The 18790-nt window shown below is 43.7% G+C and overlaps 1 protein-coding gene across 2 annotated transcripts in view; it reads right to left on the minus strand.

Moving 5' to 3' along the window:
* LOC146268282 (cGMP-dependent protein kinase 1) overlaps positions 1–18790 on the minus strand; it is a 54151-nt gene that overhangs the window by 25062 nt on the left and 10299 nt on the right. For both annotated transcript variants that reach the window (XM_084709631.1, XM_084709630.1), the window contains exon 3: positions 8174–8287. In XM_084709631.1, coding sequence (XP_084565757.1) covers positions 8174–8287 — 114 coding nt within the window. The remainder of the gene's footprint in view (positions 1–8173; positions 8288–18790) is intronic.

Here is an 18790-nt window from a genome sequence, read left to right on the forward strand (position 1 = left end):
AAGCTGGGTAATCTGTTCGGCATCACTGATGCAGACGATCATCATTTCACGTCTTTGTTCCACACGACTGGCTCCGTCAAATGCAAGAGGGAAACATCAATGTCCCAGCTGCCAATGCTACCAACACTGGCCCCGTGTGGGAGAAAGGAATCCATGGGTAAGAGGCAGCTGGTGAGGAAATATGCTAGTGTTCGTCATCCCACCCACCATCCTCCCACCCCACCGGGCTCTGCGTGGCACCAGACAGGAAAACCAAACTTTATTGCAGTTCTTTCTACTGGAGTCATTTATGATGAAATGTGGGAAAACTTCTGAACAGCTGTTACTGTGAAAACACAATTCACTGAAACTGTATGTCGCAAAAAAGGGTGCAACGTGTGCATCATCGTGGGCTGCACTGTTTCGAAACATACATTCTACTGTGTCCATTTCTAAAGACGAGAACTGTTTGTCAGGGGCTGATTGAACAGCATTCTGAACAGATCCCTCTGTGTCGTGTAAATCAGGGGAAGTGAAGAAAAAAGCACTCCACTGACATATCAACAGACTTTACTCCGAACATGTCTTCCTCAAATACAGCTGGGCATGTTTGGAAGTTCACCATAAACACTACCCCATTTACTGTATACGGCAGCCGATTGGTCAGTGTGGACTCTGTTTCATTATGGAGAAAGCTGAAGGGCCTATCTGAAATTGCGAATTGCAATTCCTTAATACTATTCATGGATGAGAAAAAAACACAACTTCTCATCTAGTACTGATAGAACTGCCTTCGCCCACTGAAAGGAGTTTGACATGTGAGGCAGAATGAACTGACCAGACCAACTATGCCTTCAGTCTTTTTTTTAATACAATGATCATTCTTAGGACATTTCTCATTCTTTTTACATTTCAAGTCCCTTCCTCTGTTGCTTTGTTGAATCAGAATGAGCAGTCGTCTTCTGAAACCTGGGAGGAAGTCATGCAGTAGATTCTGTAAGATACTCTGTAAATTGAAATCACATCCAGGGCTTGTGTTGTGCTGTGTCGTCCACGAGTTTTTGGAGATCCAATTTTGATAGGAGTACGTTACGTAATGGCAATAGGAAGAGTAGACAGTCATTATGTTCATCGTCTGCCATGGCGTGTTGACAGCTGAGGGCTGGGAAAATGTAGGACAGTTTCTACCTGCATAAACGAGAGGAAATCCAAGAAAAACAAAATAATTTCAAAATACTGGAAGGTATAATAAAAAGAAAGAAGGTCCATATGCCCACGGTGTCAATGTCATTCAATCACAAAGCTTCAGTCACGTCTGGCCAGCACGTGAAGGCAAGGAGAGTCAAGTCAATGTATCAACGACTATGCTATGATACTTGTCAGGGTAATGTGCTGAGAAGGTTGCTGTAAAGAAGACCAATTCAAACAGGAGCTGCCATGATGGCACCCATATCCCTGAACCGTATCATACGGGCCATTCTTTTAATGCAAAGTGTGTGTGTGTTCAAAGGCTTCCAAATGAGTGGAGGCCAAGAAAAAAAGGGAAACCAAAAGGGAATGGAGTAGAATAGAGAAGGCCTGCTGCTACAAGTGCAGATTCTTCTTTTTTAGGGGTTTTATCGACACCATTAACTTTTAATGACCCCACTTGCTTTGTGTTGTGAATTTTTCATTAAAGAACACTCCCATCTATCTGCCCTTGTCTTTATTCCGTTTTTATTTCATAGTGCAGCAATTGAAACTATGTGGATGATGTCAAGCCGTTCACTCATGGGGAAAACTAAAAGTGAAAAAAAGCTTTTAGAAATTTCCAGCAAAACAGAGACAAGGCTTTGTTGTTATCATTAGGATTCTGTTTCCTGCAGTGTCTAAATGCAGCTTCAAAAATAAAAGGTTTTCTCAGAGGTACACAAGATAAACGTCAATTGTTCCAGTGACACGAGCATTATTTACCAAGTTTAAAAATCTTTTCAAACCACCTTTTGAATTGATTACAGTCACATTACAGTCTTGCTCAAGTGAAATGATATTTTCTGTTTGTCACAAAGTAGGAGTATGTTGGGTGCCTTAGTAAATGTTCATGTGTTTTCATATCTCTCTGGTTGATTCATAGAGTTGGTCAAATGTAACCACTGACATACTGAGCCAATGTTAAAATAGCACACAGCAGTGCTCGATGACAGACACAGACATACCTCTGCTCAGACATGCTAAACCTATCAAGAAAATAACAAAGTTATTTTAGGTAAACATTCTCTCCTCGTTAAGAACATTCCGCACAGCTTGCTGAGTGTATTTGTGGACAATGTCACAGTTGTGTTCCAATGGCTCCTTTAAGGTTCCCTGCTGTGTCAAAACAGAACAAACATTAGTGAACTAAATCTGAAGTGCCCACACTAATGCAGCAGCCCTGCATTCAGCCACAGAGACGCACACTGAGGAGGAACCACTGGGGGATGCATCATGGCTCTAAAACACGAATAAGAACATTTTTTGAGTTAATCTCTGGAAGCCCTGGGACACCACAACAAACCGTTCTGCGAAAGAACCAAGGAAGCAGAAGTTTTGATGACACTTATCTCTGCTTTGCTTTGAATGTGAGTTTGGCCCTAGCATTCAAAACCTGCATTGTGTTACCTTTTGTAACGCCCCAGTTTTTGTTGTCTGATTGTCAGATTCAAAGTGCAATTCACTCCAGACAAGCACACACACACTAAACACACAACACATCCCTCTCTTACATCACAGCTGCACTACCTTTAGGAATGCAGAATGACTCACACACTCATCCCAACTCCTTGACCTTCCCTCAGGGGGACAGTTCATACTATCAGTCCATGTCCATATTGACACATATTAGCATAAGAACGTCCATCAAACAGTGTTGTTTAAAGGGACAGCTTCAGGGTCCTTTTCTGACTAGATCCCTGGTCGACAGAATTCCCATCCCCTCTCTCTGACTGTGTTAACCTTTCAAGCCGTCTGGAGACCCAGCAAAGCCTCTGGCTCTCTCTCTCTCTCTCTCTCTCACACACACACACACACTCACACCCGCGCAGTTTATATTATGCAGCAGGGGTCTCTCACGTGCAAGAGTATACACACACACACAAAAACAGAAAAGGCAGAAACACAAAGAGAGACACACTAAAAGAGAAACACACTAATTGCATGAACAGACTGGCGCATCAAGGGAAAAGGTTAGAACGACCCTGATCCATCTAAAATGATCAACCTTTTTCCAGTCATAAATTACCCTGTTCCACCATTACCCCTTCACCCCTTACACCCAACCATCCCAACATTACCTCATAGCTCTCCCCCTCCGATCCTCACCCCTTACCCTTTCATCCCCTCGCTTCTCCTGTACCCTCAGGCTTTGCCCCACCACCATCACCCCTACATCTCCCTCACTCCCCCCCCCTCATCTCTCTCAGCCCTGCGCCCGACTGCCCTGCTGGAGACGTTACCATGGCAGCACATGGAAGCAGAGGGTTTTTTGTTTCCACTCATTCCCCACAGAGTAGTGTGGAATAACAACATGCTCCTTCAATTCCACCTCTTTCTCTGTCTGTCTCTTGGTCTCTTCCCCCCCTCCTTTTTGACCACAGTCTCTCTGACAGTCAGTAAGCGGGTTGGTCTGTGGGTCGCGTTGGTGGGTCAATAATTCTGAGTGTCTGTGTATTTATCCAACTGAATATGTATCTGTATCTGTATGCTGTATATGTTTCAAACATTGTCTAATTGTCTTTTTCTACATGCATACATTTTTTTCTTTCTCTAAAACCCATTCTCATGCTTTTAGCCCTCTGAGGATGTCATTAAGGAGCACTCTGTGTTTGTAAATGGAGACCAGGCCACAGTCAAACATTCAAGGTCATAGAGAGGTCAGACAATCCCATGACTCCCTTCTTGTCAACTTCCTGTCCTCATCCCGACAAGCTGTTAGGACACATACTCACACACACACACGTACTTACTGTATACGAAGACATGAAATGTAGTTTTGTACACGTCTAGAGTGAAAGAAACACAGTCCGTTACGGTGGCACGCACCAGCATGAATCTGCCGAGACCTTCCAAACAACAAGTTTTATGATGAAACAGGCAGTACAGGAAGCTGTTTAACATGGTGTCTGTGCTCCCTCCATAAACCCTCTCCTGTGTCGCTCTGCCATAACACAGCCCCTGGAGCTATGGATAGGGTGAACCATGAGGACTTCCAGGCAGTGTCTGTGCGTCACCCTAGCCTGACGGGGATGCTTGTTTCTGGTGGAGAGATGAACTTTTACACAGCTCAGTGCCACGACTACACGCCTCGGCAATGTCTACAGTGCACGGCAGCCTCGCCTCATTGGCTTATACTGTATGATGAAGATGGATAGATAGATACAGTACTGTAGGTTTTTTTAGACGTGTTTGAGCAGATTTATGCGTTGTCAAACATCAGCAGCTCAAGCCTCGGCACAGGAGGACCCTGAAGGGGAAGTTGGCCTTCGTTAAACGATGCCAAGACTAAAATAGAAGTTCTCAAACCTCAACAAAGTACTATTGAGCTGTATGGTGTGTGTGTGTGTATGTGTGTGTGTGTGTGCGTGTGTGTGTGTGTGTGTATGCTTGGAGAATGTGTATGTATATATAGTATGTTTAAGTATGTGTGCCTATTAGTGCTGTGAGTATGGTTTATAGGCATTGGAGATATTTTTAGTCCTAACATTAAGCAGACAGTCTTCTTATATTTGGGTCCAACTTCATCACAGAAAGCCAGCAGCACTCAGGAAAGCGTAAACAGGATCAAAACCCTGGCACATCACAAGAGGGGGGGACCTGTGCATTTCTGCACCACTCAATTTCTACATGAGCTCATGTGAGGGACCCCCACACTATTAAATGCCTCCCTTCACAACAGAAAGGCTTCTCTAACCAGGTCATTCAAATCATCAAAAAATGTCATTTCATGGCTGTTAAAGAAATAAGAGAATATCAATTTTAACATTACAACATCTCCACCATCCCTCTCCTGGGTGCTATATGTTCTGTGCTTTATGACACAGAAATATTGAAATGTAGCCATGTGAGGTGTTGCTCTCCCTATGAGGTGAATTTATAAAAGTTGTAAGTAAGAAGTGGGAGGTCACATGGCTGAGCGGTTAGGGAATCGCGCTATTAATCAGAAGGTTGCCAGTTCGATTCCTGGCTGTGCCAAATGACGTTGTGTCTTTGGGCAAAGCACTTCACCCTACTTGCCTGGGGGGAATGTCCCTGTACTTACTGTAAGTCGTTCCGGATAAGAGTGTCTGCTAAATGACTACATGTAAATGTAAGTACAAGCTGCAAAGCTTCCACTAAGCATCCTTCTAACACACCAAAACACGGGCAAAAAGAAAGAAAACACTCATCACTTACGTAGCCTCCAGAGGCAGGCAGTTTCCACCCATTCAACTCTGCTCGACCATCGACTGACAAATAGGCTTACGGTTGCTAGAGAGTGGAATGCCCTCTGGATACTGAACTTACTATAGTCAATTTTCCAATTTGTAGCTCCACCTATGTTTACTTATGATTTGTTGGGAAAGTTGTTTTTCTCCTGAGCTGAATAATAAATTATTCCCTTTTGAAACCTGTCTGCTCTTCCCAGATCCTCCTCCAAAACTAGCAGAAGGTTTGAGACAAGGCCTTACCCAGCAGACTCACAACACCAGCTTCTGATCGTGGACAATCGCAACCCAATATTTGGAACGCACATTCTCCATTATGGTCCTGAACATATACTGAACATGTTGTGGATGGGAGTAGAGTGGTACGAAATAGCACACCACAGACATGTAATTATGCTTCATCTATGCTGATGCTTATACCGAAAGGAATTTGGGTGGGGGAGGGGGTACGGTACTCAAGTTGCCGTGTCTGATTACACATGCAAATGAGCCATATTAGAACATAGTATGTTGTGCAAATTAAAGTTACATTAACATAATGCATACCGTAGAGCAATACCATATCCATATCTAATTAAAGATGATCTCCCTCTCTGTCTCTCAAGTCCAGTGGTGGGCTTTCAACAACTCCTTCAAATATATTGTTTTTTTCAGGTGTAGTGCTTCCACCAGTGTCGGTGTGTGTGTGTGTGTGTGTGGGGGGGGGGGGATGGGTGGGGCAGATTGGGGTTGGATAAGGTGAGAGAGTGTGACGGGTGGTGGTGGGGGTGGGGAGGGGGGCACTCCATAACCTCAAGGAGGTAGATCTTATCCCCAAAACACACCCACGGAACCATCCCCTGGGAACTATCGCTATGGCAACAGAGCCTAGAGATCCATTCTCTTGGCCAGAACCGGGGGGAATGGGGGGGGGTGACTGACAGTATGTAGGCTCTCCCTTCTCCCTCACCCACTTCCTCCCCCCAGGGACCCCTTGCCCTTCATACTTGGCCAACACAGAGAGAACTAGGCTTCAATAGCCAAACAGCATCCAAGGAAAATCAATTGACCAACTGTGCATGGAATGGATTCTTTTTGTCAATACAGCCATTATTATAGCTAAACGCTTAGGTTTAGCTGCTACTGACAGGGTCCCGTCAATCAGCCCTATACAGTCCAGAAACAGGCCTTCCTCTGCTTCCTCCCATGAGCATGAGGTGAGATGACACAGAGGTACATACACTGCTAAGGAAAGAAATAAGACGCCACTCATTTCGGTATCTGTTGAATTCCAATACAGGCACAGCTCATTTTACTTAATGACTTACTGGATTAGCTCATCACCTGTACCAAACCTTATATAATAAGGAAAAGTCATTAAAAAAAACACTGCTGTGATTAGGCACGTACACAGATAGACCCCTGGTGGTGCCCGCCCACCTTTCCTTCTGGCCTCTGACTAGGTAGGTGCCAGCTAGCTCAAGTTTCAGTCTGGTGATGTCAGGCTAGATAAGTGCCCTTTTGCAATATATTTCTTTCCTCTGGAATGTGATTGAGAGGAACATGGATGGTCACAGGCCATCAAGCAAAGCCGAGCTGCTTCAATCTTTGCGCCAGGAGTGGTAGTCACCCAATAGCAATGTGAGAGATTGATGGAGAGCATGCCACAAGACACATGAAAGTTGTGATTGAAAATCAGGGATATTCCACCAAATATTGTTTTCTGAACTCATAATAAGTAAAATATGTGCACTGTGTTTTTGTGGTGTTTCTAAATGAATTTGAACTTTCTTTGCGTTCTTCGAGATCTGAAAACACCTCTTGAAAACAATTTTTTTGTTATTTTGACTAGTGACCATTGTCTGCAAATAAATGGCAATAACTGACAATATTTTATAAGGAATTTGGGAGAAATATCGGTTGTTTCTTCAATAAAAGAAGCATTTTCATTGTACCCAAAACATACCTAGAAAACATAAAACCAGAGAAACTGATCATTTTGCAGTGGTCTCTGAATTTTTTCCAGAGCTGTAGTATACAGTATATCCGAATGTTTGTGTACATGTTTGAGTATGTGTTGTATGCATAAAGTACCTCTTACCAGTCACAATACTATGTTAAACAAAAGAGCTTCATTCCAGAGTGTGCATCTTCTGTGTGTCCTATATATCATCCTGTAAACACTGTGCAGTGTAGATCTTGAGTCATTCCTGTTCAACCCCATGGGTCAAGTCTGAACTCATTTCCTCTCTGTTCTGTAAACACACATCCTTCACCGTGACACACTGTCTAACAGCACACTGTCTAATAACACACTAGTTCTCACTGGCTGTATGTGTGTGCATGTATGTTTAGGGCTCTGCTCTTCATCTCCCCCGGTCTCTCTTCTTCCAAAGTGTAAAAAGTACAATTGCTGACAGCTATTTTTCTCCCCAAAGGGAACACCACTGTCCTTTATGGTCTAAGACACAGCCACACTCTCCCGTAAATGACAATGAAAAACAGAGATGGCATGCTGCATAGCAATGCGGGCGAAGGTCTGAAGAAGCACTCAACCAGAGTGGCATGAAAATGTGTTGTGCTTCACCTTCACTCTGGAATAATAATCAGTGTGTCTCACGCTCCCCATGTTGCAACGACAGTGGGAGATTCCTTTCCACTTTCTGGAAACCCCAGTCACCCACTGGGGGATGATACACAGGCTACATCCTGTTTGACTCTCCTCCTAGGCTAGCTTAAGCTGTGTAGTGTGCGTGCGTGTTTGTGTTTAGACTTACTTTTAACAGTGGCTGTCCTGGTGCAGTTATAGAGGATGGCCAGCTCCCCAAACACCTTCCCTGGTCCCATGGTGCACAGCTTCAGACTCTCCTTTGTGACTTCCACCTTACCGTCTGAAAACACACACACAAACACACGCAATTCAAACATCTCCTCGCATTATTTCGGTCGGCTCTAATGGCAGTAGCAATCGCGCCGCGGCGAGCTCTTCGCTTGCTCGTCGGGAGCTGTGCTGCCTTTGGAAAGACATCTGATGCAACACCTTAAACGGAAGCGGATCTAGCTTAGTGCTTAAAAAGGATTATTGTTTGCGTTAAACATGGAGAATTCATAGGCAGCTTTCTGCGGTTTATAAATTCTGCATGTTCAGTATCATGATGAGCCTGATTAACTGTGCAACCCTATGGAACATGCCAAGTTCCTGCTGGGTCTGAGCACATTTGTTACTGGCGGTCTAAGCTTCTCAACCTTTAATGACATATTCAACTGTTCAAACTCATCTTCTGTTCAAAAATGAAGTGTGAAAACAGTAATCCTGAGTCACAGATTCTGTCATGAGCCCTTGTCTCTCTGTGTGATTAGGTGGCTGGCATGGCTGGCTGTGATTGGAGGGTCTTTGTTCCTGTGATTGGGGAAGGCAGCAGCCATTGTGTATGGATGAGCCTCATCACCAAAACATTCACACCAAAAAACCCAGGCAGACAAACCACAATAGATGTCTGATTTGGAATTCCAGAAAAAGACAGATCAAATAGCGAGGCCATGGTATGTGATTTAAGGAACTGGAGTAGAAGATAAGAGCAGAGCGGCTGCATTTTTTAAGGAACTTCTTAAGTCTTCTCCAGGTCTCAGAGGAAAACCGCTGTTTAAGGGGGTGATGATGATGTGAGGCTATCAGGCACACAGTCTGCATTGTACGACAGCTAACCCATATTGGGCCAAGTTTTAGGCCTCTTTCTAATCTCTAAGAATTATTGTGGTGAGCCTAGAAAATTCAACATGACCTCCATAAATCTGGAGTGAAAGCAGGGGGATATCCTCCAAACAGACTTCATAGCTGGGCCACAGCCCTGGGACCACCTTACCACTGTTTGCACTGCCTTCACTCAATAGGTTCCAACCCTCGCATAAACTCGCCTGCTCTCATCCAGCACACGGAGTGATGGCTGGAGATGAAAGGATAAACCAGAGTGTTCCGTCATAAAAAGGAACTTTTCACCTCATCAACAGTGTTGAGGTTTGTTCCACTTCAACGGTCTCCTTCGCCGGTCAGACCATGAATGGAAGTCTGTCAGTCTGCTGAAAACACATTCAACACCAACTGAACCTCTTAATCCTGTTATGGTGCATTGAGCTCAGACATACACATGACTCATTACATCCTAGTCAGAAAGCAGGCCAAATTATTGTCAGTGCTAGATTGGAGGGAACAGAAAAAAGACACCATGACAAAGAGAGGTTTCTGGATTCTGGCCAGAGACCTTTCAGCTGAGGCTCTCTTCCCATTGGTTGACTGAGATGGCTGAAGGAGAGGAAGGTGTTTCGAGGCGACTGAGGAAGAACACGTCGGTTTTTATGGCAGGGATGTGAGGAGAACTGACAATCTGACACCTGTTTGGAAATGGTTCTACAACTAATCACTAGAAAAGAAGGGGAATTAGATTCCGTTAGTAGGAACTGAGATGTAGAAGAGAAGTCAGACAGTCTGCCATGTTTTGCTGGACATCTGAGCAACCAGTCAGCTTCAACATGACAGTGGTGTACAATCAGTAGGTGAACTTGCGACAGGACATGAAGAATCCAATAGCAGGTTTCTGGTCTGTTTCTGGACAGTCCTCTTGTCACGTGGGCAGAGAGTTGTGTGTTTAGTATTTGACAGACTAGAGACGTGCTTGGTGCGAGAGCTGGAGATTATAACGCTGTGATAATGCTGGGCTTTGTTGGTTTTACTCAAGCACAAAGCACACAACACACTACTATCTCATTTCTCAGGCTGCTCAAAGGGTGTTTACTTAAAGAGTCCAAACACACACACAGACAGACACGCACACAGACACACACACTTCCTGACACCGTCATTTCCAGACGTTTGCTTAGTTCTGCTCTGTCCGACTTTCCTGACGGAGCCAAATGAGAGATGAGCCGAGGGTTTGCGGAGGAGAATGACTTCATCCTATTCAAATGCAAGCTGACAGGAGTGAATGAACCCCACAGTTCTGTCTGACCACAGGACATTTGAATCTCTGTCTGACCAGCATTTGCCCTGAAAACCTCACCCAGTGACTCACCTGCTGCATCTCATCAGGTCATAAAAGGGAATGTCCACAGTGGAAATGCAAAGCGCCCTCAAAGACTTATATCTCCAGTGTTAACTGACGCCAACCTCACCTCTGTAGGACACATTGTTCCCCTGTCCACCCTTGTTTTGTGATCATTGTCATTTGAATGTATGTTCAGGGTTAGTTCAGGGGCAATGTTGATGTGTCTTGAGAAGGGAGCGAAGTTGGCTGGCAAGCAGTCGGGCTGCCTTCCAAACCCAAAGTATTAATCTTCCTCTGTCCTTTGTGGGTCACCCTTGAGTAGTGGTGCAGGTGACATTGGAGGGGCTCCTTCTAGTATGGAGAAGGTTATTGGGTGTCTGCTATCTTGATCTGACAACTCAAAATCCTATTGGTCAGTACAGGTGGAAGAAAAACTGACAGGTCTTTCAGTCAGCTGGCGTTCTTCAAATGATAAGGACTGGACTATACACAATGAACTATAGTTACGGTTAGGTACAGGTCAAGCACAGCTATCTACAGTATATCGTACTGGTCAATACCAGCTGAAATAGATAACAGAAATAGATAGCACTAAAGGAAGAGCATTGTGTGGATGTTTGTACAAAGACCATTACTTACTTGCTTATTTGAAATGTCATGCAAAGTTTTAAATTACCCTAACTGAATTTGTAAAAAAAACTGTCCTTTAATTTCCTGCCTCCACATATCTCATGTTGAGGTTATTATGTCTGTAAATAAGGCTGTGTTTGAGAGGTCATGCATGAGTTAGAGCACTTATTCCTCTCAGCCTCTTCCTTGTTTTCGAACAACACATTCTGAGGAGACAGAGCAAGACATGGGGGAGGACTGGTGCCCACAGAGTAACAAACGACCAAAGACCGTTTCCTACTCTCTGGAAGGGGTTTCAACCCAAAACACTCATCACAAATCAGATTACTATACAGTCAACTTCAACCTTTTCCATTAGGAATGTGCAGAAATATCTGACCTTAAATCAGTGTTTGAAGGCCACTCTGGATCCCTCTTATTGGATCAAGTTTAAGGAAGGTCACAGCCTCTGAGGGTTGTAAATGGGGGACTGGGAGATGGGAGAAATGGGGTTGCCCCGAAACATTGTCCTGTGGTCAGCTGGTATAATTCCCCCTTAATGCCTGGTGGTTAGGCCTGAGAGATGGCTGATCCTGAATCTGTGACTGAGTAGGAATCCTATGAAGTCTTTAATAGGTCTTCTGGAGGACAGCCCTAAAGGAAGCTGGCCTCAGTTTGACTCAGACCCAGGTTCTGGAGTCTCCACCCAAGGGAGATAGAGAAGGCTTTAGGGATAACAACGCTTTGAAACGGACAGCTGTGTTCTGAGAAAAGATTTCTAAAAAGAACATTGTTCACTTTCCGAGGTTTAAAAAAAAGCAAACACGCATTTGAGTCATTGTATTTACCAAAGGAAACAGTTACAATCAGCCTATCACCTTCGTTGTCATCACAATGATTGCATGCTACAGTAATGACACAAAATGAGCATCATTTTATTACTTTAACTTGTTTCATTCAGATGTTGTAATTCATCTGTTTCTACGCTGCTGCTGTTTTCAATTTTCAATTCAATTTATTTGATCAAGAGGGACAGTGTACATTTATGAACATTAAAATGTAAATGCACCCAATTATAGCCACAAGGCTAGTTTACTTTGGCAGTCCTCCTGCCAGAGTAAAAAAAGGCATTAAGTTAAAATATATCAAACATAAAATCCCAAATACACAAACTCCACTTAGTTTTTAATGGGTAGAAGGGAAAGAACAATGGGTATAAAAACAAATGGTAAAACATAATTCTACTGCTAAAAAATTATTCTACTACTTACCCACTAATGATCACATTTTTGTTGAATTATCAACCATGTTTTGAGCTGTCTTTTAAAGCAGTTGAATGAGGTTGATTCTCTAATGTTCTATGGAGGATGGTTCCATTCCCGGGCTGACCTAACTGAGAAAACCGACTGTCCAAATACATTTTTTAAGGAATTTCACTGTCTCCTCTTGCTGCCCCTCGAGTAGCACTGGTTGCTGCTGTTCTAAACTTGACTAGGCTGCATAGTGGTGGGGGGGCCAGGTTAAACCAGATTTTTTACATTCAACAGCAGTTCTTCAATGTGATCAGGTTGTTCCAACTTCTTATGGAGGACTGAACAGTGATGGTGTGATATAGGTTTTTTGTCAAGTATTTTGAGAGCCTGTTTGTAAAGAGACATGACCGGTTTAAGGGTAGTGGAGTTGGCAGTAGACCAGGTGGGTAAGCACTAGTTAATGTGAGATAAAATCAGTGAGAACATGTATACATTTTAGCAGCTTCGGTGGACATGCGATTTCTAAGATGCCTAAAGTTGGCCACGGTGAATTTGAATGTGTTTTAACAGTAAAAAACTGTGGACTTCTGTACAAAAAAGGACAGAGGAAAACACTGCCATGTGAAAGTTTGCTTATGGATAGGTCAGATTGTTCTCATTACCAGTTCTATTTACTGACCCGTCCAATTAATTTAGAAATTCCTCCTGATCGCTTCTGTAACATCTATGAAAACAACATTGTGTGTTTGTGATACCACAGGATTTCAGCACCAGATTCAAACACAAGTCATGCCTCTGTTCGGATCCCATTAAGGGAAAGTAGCCCTCTACGAAGAGAGAGATAAAGGAGTGATGGAGAGAATGAGAGAAAGAGAGAGAGATGGGGACAAACTTTATGTGACAAGAGTGTTGATGTTCTTTGCACATCAAGCCACAGTAAGCGAAGACACTTCAGATCTTTAAATGCAACTAACTGTCTGTCAGGGCTACACAAACAACAAAGTTGGGCAGCTGCTCGATCAGTGATCAGGGACAAGAAGAGCTCATCAAAAGCTGGTTCGATACCTAGAGTGACTTGCACTGGAATACCTAAGCTTGACCATGTGTTCTACCCCTTAATAGTCTACACGTGTCAATTGCCTATTTATATAAGGCAGTAGTGTCATAAAAAGAACTGATTTAGGATGCAATACTGCTCTGATTTAGACTACGATACTTTTTCTTCAGGGCAATCTCCTCTCTCACCCTCATAGTCATTACAGTAATAAGCACTGCAGCTCCATCACTGCCACATCCTGGTCATCAAAGCCACATTACATCTCCTGTGTTGACAGGCTGATTGAAGAGAGGGAAGGGGGGGGAGTGCAAAGTAAATGCCGCACGTTCCGCAAGCCAGACTGTTAGTGTGTCGTAATTAGCATTAGCCTTGATGCGGTCTTGTTATTTATTCAGACTGGGCCTAATTAGCACAGCACCAGGATGTTGGTGTGCAGATTAAAGTGACATTTAAAGTACAGTACAGCGGCTGTCTCATTTCCTGAGTGGCCTGGCTGAAACATCTCTGGGGGTCCTTTACAGGAGGATTAGAATCCCTGTCTGTCAGGTCATTATGGAAGAGGGGTCTCTATACACTCTCACACACACACGCACACACACACACACACACACGCACACACACACACGTAAATACATACATAAAAACACAAACACTGGGGGTCAGGGGGCTGAGCGGTTAGGGAGTCGGGCCATTAATCAGAAGTTGTGTCCTTGGGCAAGGCACTTCACCCTACGTGCCTCGGGGGGAATGTCCCTGTACTTACTGTAAGTCGCTCTGGATAGGAGCGTCTGCTAAATGACTACATGTAAATGTAAACACATTCAAACACAAACATGCTCTTATACTGTCGTTTTCTCCCAGATATAAATACATTCACCCACTATTTTTCCCAGTCTCTTCAACACATACACACACACATACATTGTAAAATTATATTATATCTAACAAAGAAGGGTTGATAGGGTTGGATTATACTGGTTTCACACACAACTAGCACTCACAAGCAATCACACCCTTGCCATAGGGAGGCTTGGTAGGGGCATTTTGTATGGTGGGGAACCTAATATTGTGCCACATCATAGTAAGAGATAAGAGAGGGGTTTCTAAGGTGAGCCTTCATTATGGGCTGGTCTTCCAATCTAATATAAGATCAAAGAGATGAGTTGTATTACTAGCATCCTGAGATGCCCATATGCCCTGTCTAGACTCCTGGAGATAAGTCCATCTAAACTCAAAGGGAAGTCTTGGGAGAGAAAACAGAGCTAAAATGAACAATCCTGGCCTTTTTCTTAGTTATTGTGTTGAAATGAGTTTTGAGCTTCAAGTCTCTCAGAAAGTGCAATTTATGCTAAACTAACAGCAAAGAGCTTCATTAGTAAACATGCCGTAATAACTGCAGCTTGCTCTACAACAACAGTGTTTTTTAGCTATGATTTACAGTGTGTGAGTCAGTAGTGTTTATGTGTATGTACTGTATAAGTGTATAGGTGTGTGTATGTGTGTGTGTGACTTCCAATTCTTGTGTACAGAACTGCACACACCTTCCTGTGGGAGTGGGATTTGTCCGTCCCTGAAGTAAAGCAGATTATTAGTTCTCTATCTTGTATTCCCACAATGCACCTCAGCAAACAGACAGGGAAGAAGCGCGTATCCAGACAGAGCAGACTATAGCTCTCTCCTCACACAAACACACACACACACATTCACAAACACACACCACACACAAATATTTCTTTACATACATTCATAGATGACTGTATAGAAACATACATATGTTACATAAATCTACTGTGTATATGTATACCCACACTACCTCAAACATAGAAGTAACAAGAAGACAAGACCTTGACAGGTGTTTGTTCAAACACCTTCGCACATTTTGCACAACAGGACGCAACCAATCAGACACACGCAGTCACAGACACTCATAGAAACACATGTCCCTCAACCAACTCATTCCAAGCTGAGAAGCTTCCAATACCAGGTGAATTCAAATGAATGACTGTAATATAGGACCTGTGATCCTTCACACCTGACTCATTCATTCTCCTGTAAGGCATGTTCACATCATCCCTCGGACTGGGAATAGTAATCAATATTCACTCCTGGGATGAATAAAAGCTCGGTCCTCCATATAGTCATCACTGGCAGAGAAGGGAGGGAGCTAAATGACACAGAGAGGACAGAAACGAAAAAGAATTGACAGGGAAAATTGAGAGGGATGATGTTGAGTGGTGGGACACGGCATGAAAATATGATGGGACAAAGAGAACGAGAGTGAAAGAAAAGGGAGATAACACCATAGGGATAGACAACATTGTGGCCAAAGTGAGTGTGAGAGTGTGAGGGAAAGCGAGAGAGAGAGAGAGAGAGAGAGAGAGAGAGAGAGAGAGAGAGAGAGAGAGAGAGAGAGAGAGAGAGAGAGAGAGAGAGAGCAGATACAAAGGTGAGAGCATCACCATATTGTGTGAGTGATTTCAAATTAGTCTCCATCCTATGATGTTCACCATCCATTTACACATAAATGACACACACGCTCTAATGGCCTATAAACTAGACTGTCAAGCCGTATAAGGGAGTGCATGTGTGCTACCTAAAAATCAATAAACATTCTCTGAAAGTAATATATGGAGGGTGCTATGTTAGCTGTTCTCTGCTAACCGTTTCTTTTCTTATCACACTTTAACAGAAACAAAAACGCAGTTTTAAACTTGACAGGGATGCCTTTACTATTTTTGCATACTGCACACGCCATTCTGAGGTGTGAATTTGAAATCAAATGAGTCAGAAATGGAATGGAATAAATTTGCCGCTTTCCCTCTCTCTCTTTTTCTTTCACTCCTATCTGCTGTTCACACCTCCAGATTACAGGGCCCCCCGACCAAGGTGCAGGAGAGACACGCAGATGAGTGCCTGCTCAAACACACACACACATGTTCACAAATCTAAAGGAAAGAACAACATTGTGCGAGGTTGGCCCTCTAAGCCTGGTTCTCCTTCTCGTTCCAGTAAGACTTGTGAGGGCTCCTCATCCTAAGGAGCCATTTATATGGCTCCTCTGACGCTCCAGAGTACAAACACACTTAACCTAGTCCAAGCTGTTAACCTAGTCCAAGCTGTCAGATGGTGGATAGTCTAGGAGGAAAATAAAGCTAATCTTAGTCCACATTGTTGGTTGTAGGGATGATTGATGAATCTGTATTCCCTGGAGCAAGCTTAACATAACCTTGATAGCAAAATCCAAACCACACTACCTTAGATTTCCATTTATTTGGTTGCCAAGCAACCCAAAGTCACAGGTGGCTGAGTGTGGGATGGGGGGGCGGAATTGGCACTACATCCATTAATTTAATCAAGGCATAATAACTGTTTTTAATCTGGAGTATTGTTCAAAAGCAAACAGCTTCATATAGAATTCATTACTAGCTGTGTCCACTCAGCTTCCATCCCTTCCTGCTCAGCACATTGGTGAAGTCCCCAAACCTGTCACTGATTCAGCCATCTGATCCATCTGGTAAACTGAAGATTTCTCAGCCTCACTTTGCTGGGCAGGGAGCGATGAGCCCACCTCTGAGAGCATAGCAATCACCTCCACCCAGCTCCCAGGAGATGAGACGCTTCTCACCTGGCCAGGGCTTTGTGGACCTCTCAGCTCTCAGCCTCAGGTGCTGCTTGGTGTCCCTGATCAATGATCTGAAGATGTCCCAGGAGCCTGTGGCAACCCAAAGCTGCTCCGTGATTGGTTGGAGGTAAATCTGGTGCAATTTTAGATACAGTCCTCCAGAATGACAGAAATAACCTTCAGTTACGCTCTGTTTGTATTAGATAGTATCTTAGGGGCTTGAAGATTCCCGAAACTGCAATTGAGTTTATTCAGATGGGGGTGCTCTAATACAAGGTGTGACAGAGGATTCTGTCTGGGACACTGGCTAGGTGAAGGTCAATGAACAAATTGATATGAATGTACTGTGTAATATCCATAAAAGGATCAGCAATTACAAATTAGAGAAAAAATGCACAATATAGACAAAGGTATTGGGACACATTGCACCTATAGGAACTTTTATGACATCCCATTCTAAATCCAAAGGCAATAATATGGATTTTCCCCTGTCATTTGGCTATGATTATGCTCCTATGTGCAAAGCAAGGTCCACACAGAAACATGTTGTTGAGTTTGCTTCAAAAAAACTTGACTGGCCAGCACAGATCCCTGACCTAAACACCATCAAACACATTTGGGATCAATTCTAAAGTCATCTGCAAGCCAGGTGTAATCGCCCAGCAGCAGTGCCCAAACTCCCTAATGCCCTTGTAGCTGAATGGGCACACCCACAGACACACTCCAAATTCTTGTGGACAGCCTTCCCAGAAGAGAGGCAGCTGTTATAGCCACATGGGGGGGGGGGGACTCCATATTATTTCATGTCGTTTTGGAATGAAATGTTGCCTGAAACTCATATAGATGTGATGTTCAGGTGTCTCAATACTTGTGTCCATACAGTGTATTTGTTTGGGGATTTCAGCATGATTACAATGCTGAGAAGGAATAACCCATTGCAATGTTAATAGGGATATCTTTGCAAGATAAATATGATTAGGATTAGTCTGACTGGTGTCAACACTCACACCTCCCCACTCCTAACATTCTTCAGGTTCAACATTTGTCTAATCCTGAAATTAGTGAGTAGTAGAGAGTGAGTAGAGTGTTTCCAATTGAACATAATAAAACACCAAGACTTGAAGAAGCAGTATTTCAAATCCCTTGCACACGGCAGTGGATTCACAAAAGAATGAGCCGGGATTGAACATTGCCTAGAGAGTGAGATGTAGCCAGTACACACATTTGGAGCAATGTAAGTCAACAGGGAACGACACACCCCGAGGCTTCTCGGGGGGTGTTCAACAATGTTTACCGTAGACCTCTTAGACATGGTGTCACATTGGCTCAGCACTCAATCTGGGAACATCCAGTGATCCCTGGTCACCTGGATGGATCTTGGCTGTTAAAAACCTCCAGAGAGGAAAGTGGAAGTGAAAAAATATAGCACCTCGCAGCCAGAGTGTTGCACACCACTGTGACTTCCGCGGCCCGCGTGATGGTAGGACGAGACGTCTGGGCATCTCACCAAACTATTCCCGTCTCAGCAGCCTCCAGAAACACCTTTCCAGCGCCCACCTGTCTGCTATCTGACAGGCATGTCCTTGTTTAATGAGTTTTGGGTGTAATTAAGTTCGCTATTGAACGGTGGCGAAATAAGGGAAGTTGTAAAGTGTTGGAAGCACTTAATAATTGGATTTGATTATCCCTGCTATTATCTCCTTTAAACACTTAAAAGATTGTTCATTGACTATACTCCCAATCAGAAGCACTCATCGTCTCCCTGGGAACAGGTTCATTTTCGGCCATGCACACATACACATATGACAACACAT

This window comes from Hypomesus nipponensis, chromosome 11 (genome assembly GCF_054491055.1).
Source record: "Hypomesus nipponensis isolate SF chromosome 11, ASM5449105v1, whole genome shotgun sequence".
Classification (NCBI taxonomy): Eukaryota; Metazoa; Chordata; class Actinopteri; order Osmeriformes; family Osmeridae; genus Hypomesus; species Hypomesus nipponensis.